The 18,450-nt window shown below is 38.6% G+C and overlaps 1 protein-coding gene and 1 long non-coding RNA gene across 2 annotated transcripts; both read left to right on the top strand.

Annotated features, from left to right (window-relative positions):
- Nucleotides 1–473: 473 nt before the first annotated feature.
- Nucleotides 474–2,914, top strand: LOC103149677 (alpha-1-antitrypsin homolog). Its single transcript, XM_007568949.2, has 5 exons — nucleotides 474–583; nucleotides 789–1,391; nucleotides 1,691–1,961; nucleotides 2,090–2,237; nucleotides 2,316–2,914. Exons 2-5 carry the CDS (start codon nucleotides 797–799, stop codon nucleotides 2,505–2,507), a joined length of 1,206 nt encoding a protein of 401 aa, XP_007569011.1. The 5' UTR covers nucleotides 474–583; nucleotides 789–796; the 3' UTR covers nucleotides 2,508–2,914.
- An 11,704-nt stretch (nucleotides 2,915–14,618) lies between these two features.
- Nucleotides 14,619–16,643, top strand: LOC103149676 (uncharacterized). Its single transcript, XR_477495.2, has 2 exons — nucleotides 14,619–15,410; nucleotides 15,678–16,643. It is a non-coding gene; the product is annotated as an uncharacterized LOC103149676 (long non-coding RNA).
- The last annotated feature ends 1,807 nt before the right edge of the window (nucleotides 16,644–18,450 follow it).

Here is an 18,450-nt window from a genome sequence, read left to right as displayed (position 1 = left end):
TATATATTTTCTAGAAGTTTCTGCAAAAAAAGGGTGTGGTCAAGGTTCAACTTGCTGCAGCCAACTTCACCAGATATTAAAGTAAGAGTCAGAAATGTTCACTTTCACCCTATTGTGTCAAAGAAAATTGACAAAAAATGACATTTGGACTCTGTTCTTACAAACACAATCGCAGTTGGATGTTGCTTATTCTTCCAGTTTAAAACATAATGTCACCTTCCTAAAGAATAATGGCTAATAGGTAATAAGATCACTTTTGGCAAAATATGACTTAGGCCTTTGTTTTAGTAAGATGACGACAAGTTGTTAAAACCTTAAAATGAAGAAAAAAAATATTGAGGCCCCTATATGTCTCTCACAATATGTCAGCATAGACATATTGTGAGAGCAGTCTCTTATCTTTTATGTGCTGAGTGGGGTCTCTTGCATCAGTGGAGATGGATCGGTCAGATATCAAAGGACAGAGACCAAAGGAGGCTGATTCCTGGTTAATTTTTGACCAAACTGTCAGCTGTTTCTCTGAGCTCCTCTATAAAAACTGGAAATCTCTCACAAGCCTTCTGCTGCAGAGAGGACAGTAAAGGTAAGCAAGTCACTTTATTGAGATCAGCAGTACAACCAGCTTAATCTTAAAAGCAAATTTCAATAAAAGAAATAGCTTTGGATGCTTGTTTTAGCTGTAAGAAGGTAGAGTCAATTACCCTGCTGATTGTATTAATGTTGCTTCTCAGAAACAACTGCTTTTCCCTTCTGTGTTTAACATAGCTGACTTGTTTTCTCCTTGCTAGGTTCTGAGATGCATGGTATCTTTGCTAGTTGCACTCTGGCAGCCCTGCTGCTGGCTGTGGCCCGAGCCGACCACCACCTCCACCATGAGGGCATGAAATGCCATGTTATTTCCTCTCCCAACGCCGACTTTGCCTTTGCCCTCTACAGAAACATAAATGGTAGAACCGCTCCAGGAAAAAACATCTTCATGTCACCCCTGGGCCTCTCCGCCGCTCTGTCCATGCTGTCCACAGGGGCCCGCGGCAAGACCCATGCCCAGCTATTCTCCAGCCTGGGCTACGCCGACTTAGACCAGGCACGGGTCAATGAGGCCTACACCCACCTTTTCCAAATGCTTGGCCAAAGCCAGCAGGAGCAGAAGCTGCACCTTGGCAACTCTGTTGCAGTGCGCATTGACCTCAATCCTCTGCAGGCGTACCTGACGGACATTCAGAATAACTACGGTGGCGAGGTCTTCAAAGTTGACTTCTCCAACCCCGCTGAAGCTGTGGGTGAGATCAACAGACATGTGGCCTCAAAAACCCAAGACAAGATCAAGGATATTGTGAAGGACTTGGACCCTTCAATGGCTTTGGTGCTGATCAACTATGTCTACTTCAGAGGTAAGCATAAAGAATAATCCTCATTCGATTGACATATTTTAAGAGTCGGACCATGCCAGTTACGACACTAGAGAAAATCCATCCATCCATTATCTACACCTGTTAACCATTGAAGGGTCACAGGGGGGCTGGTGAGTATCTCCAGCAGTCATTGGGCAAAAGGCAAGGTGCACATACAGGTACCAACCATACACACAAACAGTCATACCTGACAGCAACCTAAAGCAACCAAATACACAAGCTCACAATCATTGGAAAATGTTTGTATTGCTCTCATTTTCCTTTGTTGCGCCATACAGGACAGTGGGAGAGGCCCTTCGACAAAAACCTAACAGAGAAGGCGGACTTCCATGTGAATGAAAACACCAAAGTTGAGGTGGACATGATGAAGAAGATGGGACGTTTTGATTACTATCAGGACCATGACAACCACACCACCATCATCTCACTGCCCTACAAGGGCAACACATCCATGTTGATTGTTCTGCCTGATGAAAACAAGATGGAGGTGGTTGAGGGCTTCATCAACAAGGACTACTTGAGGCACTGGCACGACAGTCTCTACAAGAAGTAAGAGGAAGATCAGTTCCGCTTGTTTTTCTTAGAAACGTGAACCACGGTGTCGAGGAACATCACGGCACAGTGGATGATGTATCAATAGGTAAGTGTTGCATAATTCAAGATCTTTTGTTCTACAGCAACCTGAACCTCTACATGCCAAAATTCTCCATCTCCGTTGAAACCTCGATGGATGAGACTCTAAAGGAAATGGGAATAACGGAGGCCTACAGTGACATGGCTGATTTCTCTGCCATATCCGAAGAAATCAAGCTTAAAGTCTCAAAGGTAGATTGTCCTCTGCATATGACCACCAGTTTTTAAATCGCAACAAAGCGTTGACGATTCCCTTTCCCCTCCCTGCAGGTCTCTCACCAGGCTGTGCTGAGTGTGGATGAAACAGGCACAGAAGCAGCCGCCGCCACCACCATCGAAATCATGCCAATGAGCCTCCCCATCGACGTGAGGCTCAACCGACCCTTCCTGGTCTTCATCATTGAGCACTCGACGAGGAGTATAATCTTCGCAGGCAAGATCAGCAACCCAACTGCTGCGTAAAGACTCTCGTGGCATGTAGAGCCGCCACACGCTCAACAAGTTTCAGTGGCTTCGGGACGCCGATTATGAATTCGCGATATTAAGTGAATTGAATAAATGACAAGTGAAGGGGTGTGAATAAGGTAATAGACCTATCTACAAGGAACAGGAATGTGCTTCCATTAATCCGTCTGTCATCATAAAACATTTGGTATCATTTGTCATCTTCCCAGGTTGATAAATGTCTTTCACCCGTCATGATATATCATTCTCTCATTGACTGTTTCAAGAGGTGAATTAATGACTAAAACATCTGTCAATGCAGCATCGGCAGCATCCACTAACACATTAAAGTGACGTGTTATCGCTCTACTGCTGTTTCAACAGGGCTCAATGTGAACTGAAATAAAAACTAGTTACAAAAACAACTGGAATTTTAAGGGTTTTTTCTGCTTTATTGCTTTCCATCATTGTTTACAATGAAAGTTCTGGGAATTGGGAGGAAACTGGATTTTTCCTAGGGAACAAAATGAATCACGGACAAAGTTTCACTGTGGCCAATGTCCCATCTTATTTGTGAGAGATCTGAATGTGGACAAAGATTTATTGACTTCCTATTTATCCACCACTCCGTCAACCAGAGTGCAGATGCTGTCCAATAAATGAACGTGGCTAACAACAACAACAACAAAAAAAATCAAATATGTTTACACTGATTGTTCATGTGGTGTTGCTTTGTAATGATTTTTCCTCTGCATGGTCAAGCTTGTGTGCACACAAACTGCCTGCTAATTGCAGATTATTATTTATTAAAACCATTAGACAGGCACACCACATTCCTCACTTATTGGCATATGTGGAAAAGATGTGAAAACACCATAAAATGAATTAACATTAACAATAGTCAAGTCTAAAATTAAAAAAAAAATATATATATATATAATAAATTAAACTACTGCACTGGAAAAAATATTATTTTTAAGGCTTTTCGCACAATATTAATGGAGATATAAATAGATGTGGTTGGATACTTTACAATTGATGCAAAAAGTGTAAAGCTTTGTTAAAATACAAGGTTTCTGTGATGTAAAACGAAACAGAGAGACTATGACTATGACAAGTCACATCAAAGCTTTTCTCACCTATGAAGTGATAAATTTGTATCTTTAATTCTGAAAAACAAATCTGTAAAAAGAAAAAAAAAGAAAAAAGAAAAATGAAGCTGCAAAAAGCCAGTCAGGTAAGTGTGAACAATGTCAAACACCTTGTTGAACCATCTTCTTTTCAAAGATTTTTTCATTATTTATCTGATTCAGAGCAATAAGACAGGAAGTGGACAGAGAGAGACAGGGGGAAAACATGCGGAAAGTTAAGTTCTTAATGTCGGCTCATTGCCCAAGTTGCCCACACCATCACTATGCAACGCATCGCCTCAAATGTTGAAGCCTTTTTGATTTAACTTCTTTGATTGGATTTTCTCAACATCCAATATCTTGACTGTTGATTATTTGATCACTCATCCCTAAAGGTTCTCCAAATTTATAAGATTTTGAGGAAATATCTTATCCTGAGAGCTCTTCGGGATACCAAACAGGTTTCTGTTAGGTTTCCGGTTCCCAAAGGTGATTTTGAACCAGAGTCGCTTGTTTACACCAGAAGTACGTTTCCGATCGGCAAATCTTGTTCCAGTGGTTTTCGGCACGAACCATAACGCCATGTGTGGCCTTTTGAGATGAAAATTGTTCCTTTTGATGGATGAAGAATTAGAAAAATACACAATAAACACTTTGATAACTACTGGGTTTTTGTTACAACATGTCACAATGAACATAACCTAAACTTTAATGACATCCACCAAGACATTTCAAAAATATTTGAATTAATTTCTTCAGTTTCCTCAGAAAAATGGGTTTGGCTCATTCCCAAGAAGTTCAGTATTTTTCCATCTTAAATCTTTCCACTACACAAAGAAATCACCAATCCCTTCACTTTACCCGTTGAGTATGAGATTTTGAGTGGTGTCAGCAAAGACAGTATGCGTAACCTGATGGCCATCGGCCTCACATGACTCTTCGCCCTTTGACCTGTCAATAGAAGGGCTACTGCTGGCCCTTTACACAACTGCAACACTTTGGAACCCGTGTTAGGATGCACACACACTGTTCTGCAAAAAAACCTAAAAATAATAATAATAAATAAATAAAAAATCAGTAAGACATGTCTGACTCTGGGTGAAATTGCTTTTTTTATTTTAATTTTTTTTTTTTTTACGTTGTTTTGTGTGCGTGTGTGTGTGTTTTAGATTTTAAAGGCAAAATTTGGAATTCAGTAAGAATCAAATAATGGTTTCATCCATAAGAATGTTTTTCAGATTTTGATTCAATTGAGTTTGGATTCTCTAATTAAACCTGCCAAAGCAAAAAGCCAAACTGCTGGGTCCTATTTTCTACCTCACGCTATTGTGGAGACGGCAAAAGATGGAAAATGATGGATTTTTAAAAAAATGTATTTCATATTTAAACCCACCTTGATCATTGAACTGTTGTGAGATGGAACTGATTCAGTGTGCATCGTGCAAACAGAGCAGCTCTTTCTGAGTGGCTGCTTGTCTTTGTTGCTTTTTGATTTGGAAATCAAAACTCACATCATTCAGATATATTAAAATATTTGAAATTGATTATTTTTCCATTCAGACCCTTGAAACTGGGACTTGATCACAACAGTTTTGGCAAACTTGAGAGTATGCATTTGAAGAAGGGTGCAGATCTAATTTTGAACAATCAGAAAGAAAATGAATAGTTAACTGCTCCTCAAATTAAACCAAGTAAAAAAAAAAAAACTTTCGATCTAAAACGATGTAAACCTAAAACGTGCAAATAAAACTGAACATCGTGTGAAGAAGGATGAGAGCCGATTCGGTTGTGCGATTTGATTGACAACTGATATATCAAATCAGAAGCTAGGATTGGCAAGTTTGGTTGTGCGGTGTGGTGTGGCGCAGATATTGTGGCTGTGTCAGCATGCTTCATAAAAAAGTGAGTTTATGTGAGCATTTTATGTAAAACTTTATTTATGGTTCATGTAGTTTCGTGTAACGGTGTTAGGGGCGTAATGTTTGCGGGTAAGTTGTGTATATGCTAACTGCTTATATGTTGGTGTAGTCGAGTCATGTTAAAAGGTAATTTGCACAACTACTAGCTATTTTCGTTCGTTCCGCTGTTGCTTTGTTCAGTCATTACTTATTCGTGATATTTCTTATTTTTTTCTTATTTTTTTAATCCATGTTCTTCTGTAGAGAACCACACAGATATCAAACAACTTTCATAAATAAGACTGTGTTATCTCTACTGTTCATTCTAAATATTAAAGCCACATAACTAGCTCTCCCCTAAGCACATCATCATGTCAAGTTATTTCTAACCTTATTATTCTTGCATACATACAACTGAAATCTACATTGTCCATTACAAATGTGCAAAAAATGTTTTGTCAGTATTCCATTAATGTCTGTAAAAAACAATTTTGCAGTTCAGGCATTTCTATTACTTAAGAAACGCAATAAAGTTTGTTCAAGCAATAAGTCATAAAATAAGTAATTAAAAACATGCTGCACCATCACCCTCCAACTACTTCCTGTTGTCTTCTTCGTGGTTTGCATCAGTGGAAACATCCTGTTGTTCACCACGTGACTCGTGTGATGGAAATAAAGTGTTTCCGTAACAGTTTTATGAAATAAATTAAACTTTGATCCTGCCAAAAAAACACCTCATCTAGTGCAAAAGCTTTTTATTGCAAAAGCTTTTTATTGCAAAAGGAGGGTTTTTTTCCTGAAGTTGCCGTGCCGCTTCCATTTAACAAATCTATTTTCGTATTGTCAAATAGAAACTCTGCTAATGTTTCCGTTGCAGTTTTGCGAAATATGGTTGAAATGCCACCTCATTCTAGGGCAATTTTTTATTTTATTGAAAAACATGTTTTCCAAATTGACATGTTTCCATTATGTGTCTGTATTTTCGTAATTCCAATTTGAGCAATTTCATGATCAATGGAAACACAGCCCCTGTTGCTTTGTGTTAGATGCTCATTGTTTGCCAATATTCCATTGTGTTCACTTTGATTGTCTGTAAAGTAACTTCTTGGATACAAAGTGACGGTCCAAATTCAGTTCCCGAACCGTCTGTCGAACTCCTCAAACTCAACATTCATTGTTCCGAATAAATTAGTTTTTTCCGAGCCCTGCGACTCTCCTCCTGGTGTTCCTGAGCGTCTCTCTCAGATCTCTCTGCTTTGGTAGTTATCTACGCATGTGGCAGATCAAATACGTGGAAAGCATGCAAATGAAGACAAGGTGTGACACATGGTGAAGTGGGCATCTATAATGCATTTCCTGTTGTGTTTGGGACGCGCACGCGTGTGCCTTTAGCGCCAGTTATTTCCCTCCGCTGCTCTTGTGGGACGTGACGGTGGGTGGGTGAGACCCACTGACAGACGGGGCCACGGAAAAAGATAAGAAAAGCATAAACTCGTGAGGTAGCCACGTTTTTTGTCACTATTCGTTCAGACAGTCGGAGCACCCACCACTGTGATCTGAAGAACCAAGAAAAACATTCTGTTTGATCCCACACCATATGATATCATCACACATACTGTATGTCGTTCTCCACGTGTTAATTATCTATGTTTTTTTTCTTTTTTTATTTGTAATGAAATGCAATCGTGCTTTTCATTACAAAGGAGATTGAAGAATTCAGATTCAAGGTTTCTCACATCATCTGAACCTTATTATGTCGTCAAAATTGGCACCAACGCAGCAGTCGGGAGCTTGAAGCTCTTGAATATCACTGCATCTTAAATTTGTCATTGGTTTGTTTGAAGACAGTTGAAAGGGAGGCAACAACAGACCTATGAAACATTTACGTTTCTGGAGTGACGGGACGAGCCAGGTTCCTCCCATCAGTCATTGTGGTGTTCGGCTCATGCGTCACAGTCAGAACAGATGCAGACAGCCGTGATCTAAGGACTGAGACCCAACTTCATCAATTCTGTTTGTTCAAACCAGCAGTTGAAGTTCCAGATAAAAGTCGAAACTTTAGGAATGCAGCTCTCTCTTCCTCCAAAAGGCTCCACTTAGAGCCTTGTATGTTATATCACTTTGTTTTATTTTTGTGTTTTTCTGATAAACTCCATCTTGGCAGCTGGATTTATATGTGATAAACCGGAGCCATAAGCGGCTCTTTTGACCTTTCACAACGGCTCTTAGTCACGTGGATAAAAATAATAAAGAACCAGTGTTGAGAAATGAATTTAAAATAGGCTAGTTTTAAAACTTAACATGTCTTGATTCAAAAGGCCTAATTGTGGTTTTGAAATTAGTAATGTATTCTGACTTTTTGACCTTTATGTTACCTGTAGTTACAGGAGATGGTTTGCTAGGATCGTTTGAACTGCCTTTTGTCTGTGGGAAAACAATACAGTGGAAGTTCCAGCTTTTCACACTCATCTGTGAAAGGCCGTAAACACGGCAGGGGTTTCTGGCTTGAGAGAGGGTCAGAGATAGCTCCTGGTTGGATGAGCAAAGATACGCCTTATTTGAATAAATTAAATACAAGAGGATAAAACTTTCTACACAGAAGTAACAAATCAGATTTGCTCTTGCAACTCTCCAAAGATGTCTTTGCACGTCTTTGCTTTCTTTCTTTCTTTTCCAAGTCTGTGAGGTAAATGAATGTATGTCTCCGTTGTTCTGCAGTTTCTGGTGTAAGTTTGTGCATTGTCTTACTTCTAGGTTTATGCATTGTCTTATATTGGATTAAACTCTGTAATTCTGTGACGTGTTATTTTCCTTGTGGCCACACGTGGCCTGCCGAGAGGACCTGGGATCCAGAGGAAGAGAGAGAGCCAAACTTTTTTCCAAAGTTAACCTATTTTAAGATTTCTTCCTTAACACCAGCTAATTTTATTTGAACATTTTTAACATTTTTACAGTGCACTTATAAATCATTTAAGATATGTAGCAACCAACCAACACCCTACCACTCTGTCTTTTTTAGGGTTAATATTGAATCTGACACTTTCCAGGGGAATGTAGTTTGATATGAAGATTTTCCACAAATGTTTTGAAGGAGGCTTATCTCCCACCCATTTGGTCATAGCAGCCTACCAGCCTGAAATACGCAAAAAAAAGAAAAAAAAGTAGTGTCTTTTCATGATTTTACTGATTAAAAAACCAGCAAATATTTTAAAATATAGATGCAAGTTTTGTCACAGAGTAATTGCATTGAATTTCAGATTCAACAGAAAGTGACATGCTGTGTATGCTGTATATATATAAAACATGACTTAATTTAACACCTTCAAATTGGGCTTCTATCTCTTTAAGAAGCTCCTGCTCTTTCCGATACTCCGCCTTCAGAAAGTCGTCACAACAACATTCCTCGATCAGGTGTTTACAAACATTCTTCAGAACACTGGACTGAGAAGGAGCTCCTATAATGAGCTCAGCAGATTATCAGTTCCACCAGGTGTTTGCTAATTGCTGCTGGCTAGTCTGAAGGAGCTGAGTGGGGGAGTTATGGGGATTCTGCGAGGCAGAAGCGTTTCCCGGAGCTGTGTCTCAAAGGCGGCACTTGGTTCTTCTACCGTTTTACAAACTTGAATGGTTGCCACGGAGATTAAAGGATTTCTCAAACATGCATGAAAGAATGAAAGCAACACTCCAAGTATGTTTCTGATGAGGGGAATAATGGTATAACATGATGTAAAACTAAAAAAAATATATATTTTACATAATACTTGTCCTTTAATATTTTCCTCAAAATATTCACAACATCCTTCTTTTGCATCTCTTTAAGAATGTCAGCACATCTCCTAGTAGATGTTGATAAAGATTGTAAGTTGTCCTTTTTAAACCGATCATGTTACATTACTGGTTCTAAACAACTTTTATTTAGCTGGACTGAAGGAAAAAAAATGACAGTTTGAATGGTAAAAGTCGCAGACCTCTGGACAAAGCAGTGCTTTAGTGTGAAATAAAACATTTTCTCCACTTAAAACTTAAAAGAAAAGTCAGTAGCCTTTCCCCTGACACTTCTAAATTAAGTCCAGTTGCCCTTTATAGGTCGCATAGTTGGTCAACAAATGGCTGCTATGCCATAGTTGCTCTCCTAAACATCAGAGCAGACCTGCATTTCCGTCCCTTTGTGCGTCTGAGTCTCTGTATTTATTCAGTCGTGACTGAGTGGACTCTCATAATCTACATCTGCATGTGTTTAATCAAGAGCGGCTCTATAAAACAAAGTGATGCTGATGGAGTGTTTCTTTCAACACTGGTTTACATTCAGACTGAGCTTTATGCGCAGCCACACAGAAACACAGAGATAGTCACGGCGATGGCAGGTTAGCAGGAGCTGATGCGGAACAATACACCTGATTGTTACATGTTACGCAATGATTACATGAGTTCATACTATTGTTATGGGAATATGGGACATTTAGATATAGCCGTCATCAGGCGTAACATGTTATTTTAAATAAAGCCCCTTGTGAATGTAGTCATACTCCTAAAGGTCATATTTAGTAACATCATAACCAGGCCCTTCAAGGGGTTTTAATGGGATTTTGTGTGATTGATAAACTTGATAAACTTAAACTGGTAGATTCTGAAACATCCAGAATCTACCAAGAAATGAGCATGATTCTGGAAAGCTGCAAAGATTCACAGGTCAGGTGGGGAAATCTGTGAAGTAGCAGGTCAGAGTTCACAGGAAGATAACTTATTTTCTTCTTATTTACTGGACAATATTCTAAAAGAGAGTTGAGACCGAGTCTACCTTCCAACAGGACAACAACCCTAATCCTAGACATGCACCTAGAGCTACAGCGGATTGTGTTAACCCTAACTCTAGTCATAGTCCAGACTTAAATTCATTTGAGACTGTTGTTAAAAACCTAGTGCTAACTCTGCTAGCAGAAGCTAGTGTCAGATGAAAACAAGGTCTGAAACCCTTTAAATAAAACCATGACAGCAAATCTTAGATACTCAAAGTTTCTGAATCCATCGTATAATTCTGAACAGATAATAATAGCTAAGTGGAGAAGTTTGGTTAACTATCAATTATTCAAGGCTAAAGATGAGCTTCACTGGGATCGCTACTGAGGATTTTCCATGTCAGGCTTGAAAATACTAACCTGAGCCTGTTGTCTAACAGTTTGACATGGAGGATTCAACGATTTTCTCTAAGCTGTTTCATGGAGCAGAGCTTTGGCTGAATTTACTGATACATCAATAAACTCTCCCACTAAATTTCCTCCACTCAACCCCCGCCGACTAAATAGCTGCTCTTTACACTTCTGCCAACCCCACAAAGCGTTCTGCTTAGATTCAGTCATTATGCGATCTCACAGTAGATGAAACGGTGAACGGTGACGATTTAATCAGCTGTTAGCAGGAATGATCAGGCGGCTGAATAATGGAGGAACTGCGTTCTGCTTGTTTGGACAATGATTCTTAGAAAAAAGGCAGCCGTTTCCAGAGCGGGATGGCACTGTCACATATTTCTATTTATACCTAAGAAGATCCATTACTCCTCATACTTTTAATAATAGATTAACTCTAAAACTTTGCTGACATTTGGAGTTTTTTGTTCTTTGTCTGTTACTTGGTATTTCACAATCGTCTTCAGGGGACAAAGAGCGCTTAAATGAGATTTGCTGGAGCAACACAGTGTGAATGAGTTATAGGCAAGGAGACACCTAACAGCATTTTGAACACCTAAGAGCTAAGGTGTTGCAATGGCTGAGAATAAACAGCTCTTAATTTCTCCTCTCAGACCTTTCTGGTTAGCTTTCAATTCCTTACTGTGTCTCTAAGCAGAGACAGAGTCCGGGGCGGTGAAAATTTTTCCAGATTTCTTTGTATTTTGCTTTTTTCTCACAATCTTTTTTATATGTTTCGGATTATCATCAAGTAATTTAATTGATTAAAAGAAGAAGGCTATCCAAACAAACCTGCTTCCATGAGAAAAAGTAATTGCCCTAATTGTTTTCTTTAAAATTATACTTTTTTATAAATTGTTTATTTTGAAAAAAAAAATGCACAGAACTTTTTGTTTTCAATTCCTTCTGCTTAACACGTCAATGTGTTATTAAAGTATTTCATAGACAAATTATCTCTTAGGTTTTAACAAAAATAATTCAAAAAGAAAAAGCACAAAAAATGTAATAGAAGTTTGATGATATAACAAATGATTAAAAAGTATCAGTATCGGTATCGGTATTGCCAATTTGGCCCTTTTATGTACTGATACCAAAATATGTAGTATCGCACACCTCTTCTCAAAAAGCAACAAATGATGTTCTCCTCAAAAAACATTGAAACATTTTTGAAAATGAATAAAAACCTGAAATGTGTTTTTAAATAAAAAGGTAAAAAAAAAAAAAAAGCTCGTTGAAACATCAAATTATAATTCTTTTCTGTTCTTTTATTTTGTTGTTAAGCTCCAAACTGCATGTTATTTCTTCCTTTTCCATATGTTTGGGATTTTCAATTTAAAAAAGTTTTTTTTGTCTTGAAAGTTTACATTTTTCTATATTCCAGTACTTCAATTTAGACATTTTTTGTTGCTTAATTTATCTATATAACAGAGAATTTTTAGAGTGGAGGTTTTTGAATTTTGGAGCTTTACAGCACTAGACAGTTTTTATTAATTAAGAATAAGGGCAACAGCGTCTCTTTGGTTTGTAAATGTCCCTAATCCTTAAACAATAAAAGCAATAAAATAAAGTAAAATTTCCCCTATCCTTGCCCTCCCAATAATAATAATTAAATCACTCTTTAAAAATTGCATTTGGCACTTCATATCTGACTGACTAAAAAAAAAAAGGGAAAAAAAGACATTTGTTTGCTATGACATTTTTAGGTTAGGCAAAGAATCAAAAATGGAGGAAATCTGCAAATACCTTTTCACAAGACGGCTTATTTACATGGGAAAAAATGACATGGCATTTTGGTTTCCATAGAAACGGGCAAAATAGCACACAACATTATAACTTAACATCTGCTGTGTGACTTCAGGTCGTTAAGAATTATCATGAAATTAACATCCACCGAATAAATGTGGAGATTTCAAAGCCATTGCTGATAATCTTCTTAAATGACTTTCTAAATTAACTGAAGCATCAAGAGACGACATTGTTTCCTGTGAAACCATTTTTTTTTCTTTTTTTTTTTTTGGTGAGTTTGTTTGTTTCTTTTCATGCTACATGATGAAATGCTGCAGAGGGCAGTATGCCGGTGCGTTCTTCTCTGAAGAAAAACAACAGAGCAGGAGGTTGAATAGAGGGTGAGCCGTTCTAATCGATAATTACGTGTCATTTTCAGACCAGAGATGAAAGCAAAGATGATCAGCCTGTGGAGAACCAGAGGAGAGATATTTGTGCTTTTGGCATCCATAAAGAAGAAAGCAGCAAACGCAAAAGCATATGTATGTACGTATTCCCATGAACTCTTCCTCCATTTTGTCATGCTGCAACCAAAACTGTCGTTGTGCTATATTGTGATAGACCAAAACAGAATAGTGCATTTTTGTTATGATTAAGGAGAATACTAGATAGTTTTTCTAATTATTTTACAAATATTACCTGAAAAGTGTGGATTTGAACCCTGTATGTTTATACTTTTCAGAACCACCATAAACTGGGCTCACAACTGCAAGTTACCCAGGTTATTTACACTGACCTGAACCAGCGTTCATACCAGATTTTCCATGTTAAAACCGCAAACATGAATATATTTTATTGGAATTGAATGTAAAAGACCAGCATAAACACAAAGCAGTCTACAGTTGTGAAGTGGAAAGAAAATTATAGTTTCCTTTTAACAATGGCTTTCTTCTTACCACTCTTCCATAGAGACCATGTTTACGCAGAGCACAAATACAGTGCAGTCACCAGACTGAAGGCAGAAAAAGGGTCTGAATACTTTCTTTTTGCACACAACAAATGTTAGAAATGCTTTGAATCATTTCTAACAAGAAATCGTTTTCTTTCCACTTAACAAGTGAATACCACTCTGTTGGTCTTTCACGTTAAATTCAATGAAATACATTCATGTTTGTGGTGGTAAAGTGACAACATATGGGGTGTGAATACTTTTGCAAGCCACTGTTTCTGCAAGTTTTCCACATCTAGATACAAAAATGTTTGCCAACTTGGTTAGATTTGGAGGTAGAGGGTCTGCGAAGATCAACTTACAAATTTGCTCATTGGATTTACATCTGGACTTTGAGTGAGCCATTTTAACACGTGGCTATTCTTACTGCTCTGAGTGTGTTATTTTTTCAGGAAACTGCCTATTTTTAGTCTTAAATTAACGATTAATTGATTGCTAAATAAGTTGACAATTCTTTCAGTAATCAGTTCATCACCTTTGATCTGATTAATCGTTTGAGCCCTAATATTGTGTGTGTAATTTTGCAAAGAAGTGTATACTGTACTGTGTATCCCTGGGAAACAGGAAGTCCAATGTAACATAGCAAATGTGACGTTCCTATATCTTCAGATCAATAACGCCCAGTAATGATGACCCTAAGTGCTTTCTGAAAATAGATGTTTTTTGCTGTGCAATTTGTCCCTCACTCAATAGGTGTACTCAAAGTAAAAGTTAGATTTCTTTTTCCATAACTGTTTCAGAGCGAGATACATCAAAGTAAGAATTTATTTTGAGGCTTTTTACCCATTTTGACCAGGAGTAAATGTTTTCTGCTCAAACTGAGGCAGTTAAAGCCGGGCCTCTCTTCTGACTGCACACACAAACCAACAGGGGGCACTGTTGTGTCACGGGCGCATCAGGCGGACGTCTCACCATCCTCGCCATTTTTCACTTAATGCTGCTCTCATCTGAGTTCGTAATTCAGACCAAAATTAAAGCGAAGCCGCTCCTCCGTTCGTTCAGCGCTCTACTTTACACATCAAAGTCAAAACGAGCTGAATGCTCAGGAAGGTCATGGCAAGGCCCGCTCTGCTATCATCCGTCCTCATCTGTGTATGCTATCTGTGCGCCACTCTCTGCCAGGGAAAACACATTCAACGAGGGAAGTGAGGGGGAGAAGCGACTCTCCACTCCCCAGAAAAAAAATAGGGTTCCAGTTTTTTTCCCCCATGGGCAGCGCGAACGATAGGAGTGAAGGGAAAACAGTGGGGCGATGTCACGTTTCACAAAGAGTAACAGTTTCTTATCACAGGAGAGATGAAATCCTGCTTTAAAGGTCTTAATATCAATAAGAAGTAGTGCAGGAACAAAGAGCAAGATGCTAGCAGACATAATAGTCATTAGCCAGAAGGACACTGCTGACCCACACAACTCGTGGGAGGCGACGCTGAAACCCGCTCGGCGAAACCGACGAAGCGGCATCCACTTAACACAAAACGAACGTGTATCACCTTATTAACCAACTATCAAAGCAAGCCAGCGAGAGTCAGGCTAACAGAGGGAGGCTGCATCAAACACTCACACATAAAAGCAAACTGATCATGTTTATTGTCTTGTCTGCACCTATATTGTGTTGTCAAGTGGGAACGCGCAAACCTCATCGCCTTTAACGTCGGAGGCCTCGCCAAAAAAAAAAAGAGCCGACTGCGTTTCAGAGTAGTTGTGATGTCTTATTACAGTTAGTCGCAGTGACAGTCTAAAGCAAATCAATCACTAAACTGAAACACGGCGCTTATTCACGCGGAGAAGCGGCAGCGGCGGGTGCCTTGTCGAAGCGTTTCAAACGTGCGGCACGACGCCATGACCCTAAAAATCTTAAATCAGCCGTCGCTGCTGACAAATGGGATTAGACGTCACGAGTCGGGAGCAGAAAGAGCCGCCGCGCTTGAGGATTGACTGACTGACTGAACGTCTCGCTTTGTAATGTATCAATTCAGGTCAGTGGGAAGAGAACAACAGCTGCATTTCATTATTATTCCCCCGTCACAACGCATCAGTCCTGCAGAGTCTTCAAACAAGTGTTTACTGTAATTTTTATGTTTTTTTACACCATCAGCTCAGAGGTGTGCAGCACTCTGTGGCTCATCCATCACATTTAATGCATGATGAAATTGCTGCTGGCTTGACACAGACATGTGCACGCACACACACATGCACACACACATCAACAGCCTATATTTATATCTGTATTCCTCCTCCTACAGCCTGTCTGATTGAGGCAATCAGTAACAACACGCGGAATCATCTCGAGAAGCTCTGCAGGTGTCGACAAACAAACTTTTCCTCCCTGGAGGGTTTGTCATGTGCGTCTTTAAGCGAGCCATGCAGGACTGGAAATGCTGCAGTCGGATAAAGCTCTGCCAAGAAGGAAGCCTTCCGAGGCCGGATCCGTCTCCGGTTGACGCCGTGATTACTTTATTACTTGGACGACTTGTCTTCCGCTATTGACCCGCTGTTTAATGGCATTTTTTATCATCAGTTAAGCTGCACTTTATTGCTCTTATTGTCAAGGCTTCCAATTAGTTGTCAGACGTCTTATCATTCAAGCTAAAACATTAGCTGTCGGCCTGGAGAATTACCCCCCCTGAATTCAGGAGTCAATTTTGGGAGCCGTTAGCTTCTTCATTAGCCTTCAAAAAACGAACTGTGATAGCTGCGTTCATGAACCGTTTACTTGTCAATATATATTAAGTCTTTCACAAATCATAGTAATGTACAGTTTTATGTAGTGACAGGTTGCTACAGTAATAAAATGCTGGGAAATAGATGGGGTTTGTTTTCTTAGCATTGCTAGTAGCGGTTAGCCTAATAGGGTACAGGTTAGCAGGTGATTCTAACTCTACATGTCAGCAACTTTGAGAATGTAAATGTAGTTAAATAGACAGACTTTATTATAAACTCTTACTTCAAATCACATAAAAATAATCAATAATAAAAAAAGAATAAGAGGACATAAAAATGGATATAGTAATTATTTGTAGAGAAAAACACATGAGTTTGCCACATACCATTGTTTTTATTCATATATTCTGAACAATACCCTTGTGTGTGATATATGTAATTTAAAGTTTTCTTTAGGATTACTCAAAATAATTCTCAAGTTTAACCTGTAAAAGCTAATTTAGTCAATTTACCCCCCACAAGACCACTTTTTTAATAAAGTCATATTCTTATTTCTGGCTACATTCTTACTGTTTCCATTGAAACGAAATATCCTGAAATAAAGACAGAGGGTTTTGTATCATTTGTGCTCGCCTAAGTCAAAAAAAAAATAAATAAATAAAAATAAAAAAATAAAAAAAGGCCTAATTTTCCACACTCTGGCCCATATCTAGCTTGTTAGCTTTGTATCCTGCAAAAATAATTAGCTGCCAAACTGTCCTGATAGCTGTTAGCGGATTCTGTTTCCAGTCCGAAATCTGAATCTTAAAGCTCAAAGTTTGGGGGTGGGGATAAAGTGTCATAGCACTCCATGATTACAAAATCATGACTTGGCAAGGCGGAAGTTCCTCACCAGGCCCTAACTCCAGTAGGTGGAAGAATCAGTGTTTTCCCCCCTTACTTTTAACAGTTTATATCTTGTTAAACTTTCAAAGGCTATAGCTCATGGTGTGTTTTATGGCGTGGTAGTGGTGCTCCATGAACAGTAGCTGTAGGTTGTTGATGCAGCAGTCTGAGGTTTGATTCCTGATGTTGGGAGCTGTGCTGAACATCCTGGTTCCACTGGTATACAAAATCTTTAAAAAAAAGGATTAATTCAGACATTTTTGGCGGGATACTTTGACATGTTTCATTGCTAAGAGGAGTTAGCAAATTTAGGTTTTTCCAACAACTTTAGTTTGGGTTGAGACGTTTCCAGACTTCTGAACTAACCAGAACCCAACATTTCTACTTTGCAAACCATGTAACCAGCTGGCTATTATTTCTTCTGCCCATTAATAAGCAAATACATATTTAGCAACATATGCTTCCTCTAACCCAAACCCCGCTTTCCAAACAGATTTTGACAGATTTTTCCAACACCAAATGTAAAACAAACTGATTAGAACAAATCAGAATGTATTCAGACCTCAATCTGACCAAAGAAAAAATATTTCTTATTGATGTGTTGTTATAATAATAAGTCAAAACTCATACATATTAATGTGCCGTATCTAAAATGGCTAACACATCCAGTTTGCTTGGATATGATCCATGATTGCCTCCCATCTATTTCTTATCATCATTATATTATTAAGGCCAAACTGGATAATTAATAACACTGTAAGTGTCCACATAGTGTTAGATTATGGGTGAATTACCAGCTGCAAAGCTGCCCTGCATTATGCAGAACAACCAACGCGCCATATGGATTTGAATATTGATAGAAAGATGCTCTAAGTGTGACGATGCGGTTAATTAGCCCTTAGTTTGTATTAGACACGAAAATACCAAACACTGCTTAAAGCTGAAGAAAACAGATGTCAGTTGCTGCTTGTCTACATGCTAGAGTATAACTATTGCAATTTAATCCAGTTTATATCCCACCCATTCAAGATCTTTAAGGCACTTTAAACAAAAATCTACATTTGTAAATAGCAATTTATAGTAAATTAAATCCAGTCATACAAAGAGATTCAAAGTCAACTACATAACTTCCATAATGTTCGTTGCTAAACAATGCAGTCAGGTTCAGTTTATTATTTAAATTAGTAAAAAGATTTTGGTCTAAGGAAACCCAGCCGTTTGCATCACAACACTGACTTTATAGGAATCCTCCCCCCTGAGCTAACAGGGTAACATCACATCAATGTGATATTGTTTAGTCACATAAACCCATTTTACCAATTGAGACTTACAGATTCAGAAGGGAAAGCCAATGATTAATTACTGCAAATAGCTACCATTTACTTCAGGGAGCCATATTAAGCCACAGGTTAAAGCAGGTTAAGGTTGGGGTTGAAGAGAAACCCTCTTCAAGAGGCTTTATCACTGGAT

Source organism: Poecilia formosa, unplaced genomic scaffold (assembly GCF_000485575.1).
Source record: "Poecilia formosa unplaced genomic scaffold, Poecilia_formosa-5.1.2 Scaffold233, whole genome shotgun sequence".
In the NCBI taxonomy this organism is placed as follows: Eukaryota; Metazoa; Chordata; class Actinopteri; order Cyprinodontiformes; family Poeciliidae; genus Poecilia; species Poecilia formosa.
Note: the sequence above shows the minus strand (reverse complement) of the source record. Positions and strands in the feature narration are given on the sequence as shown.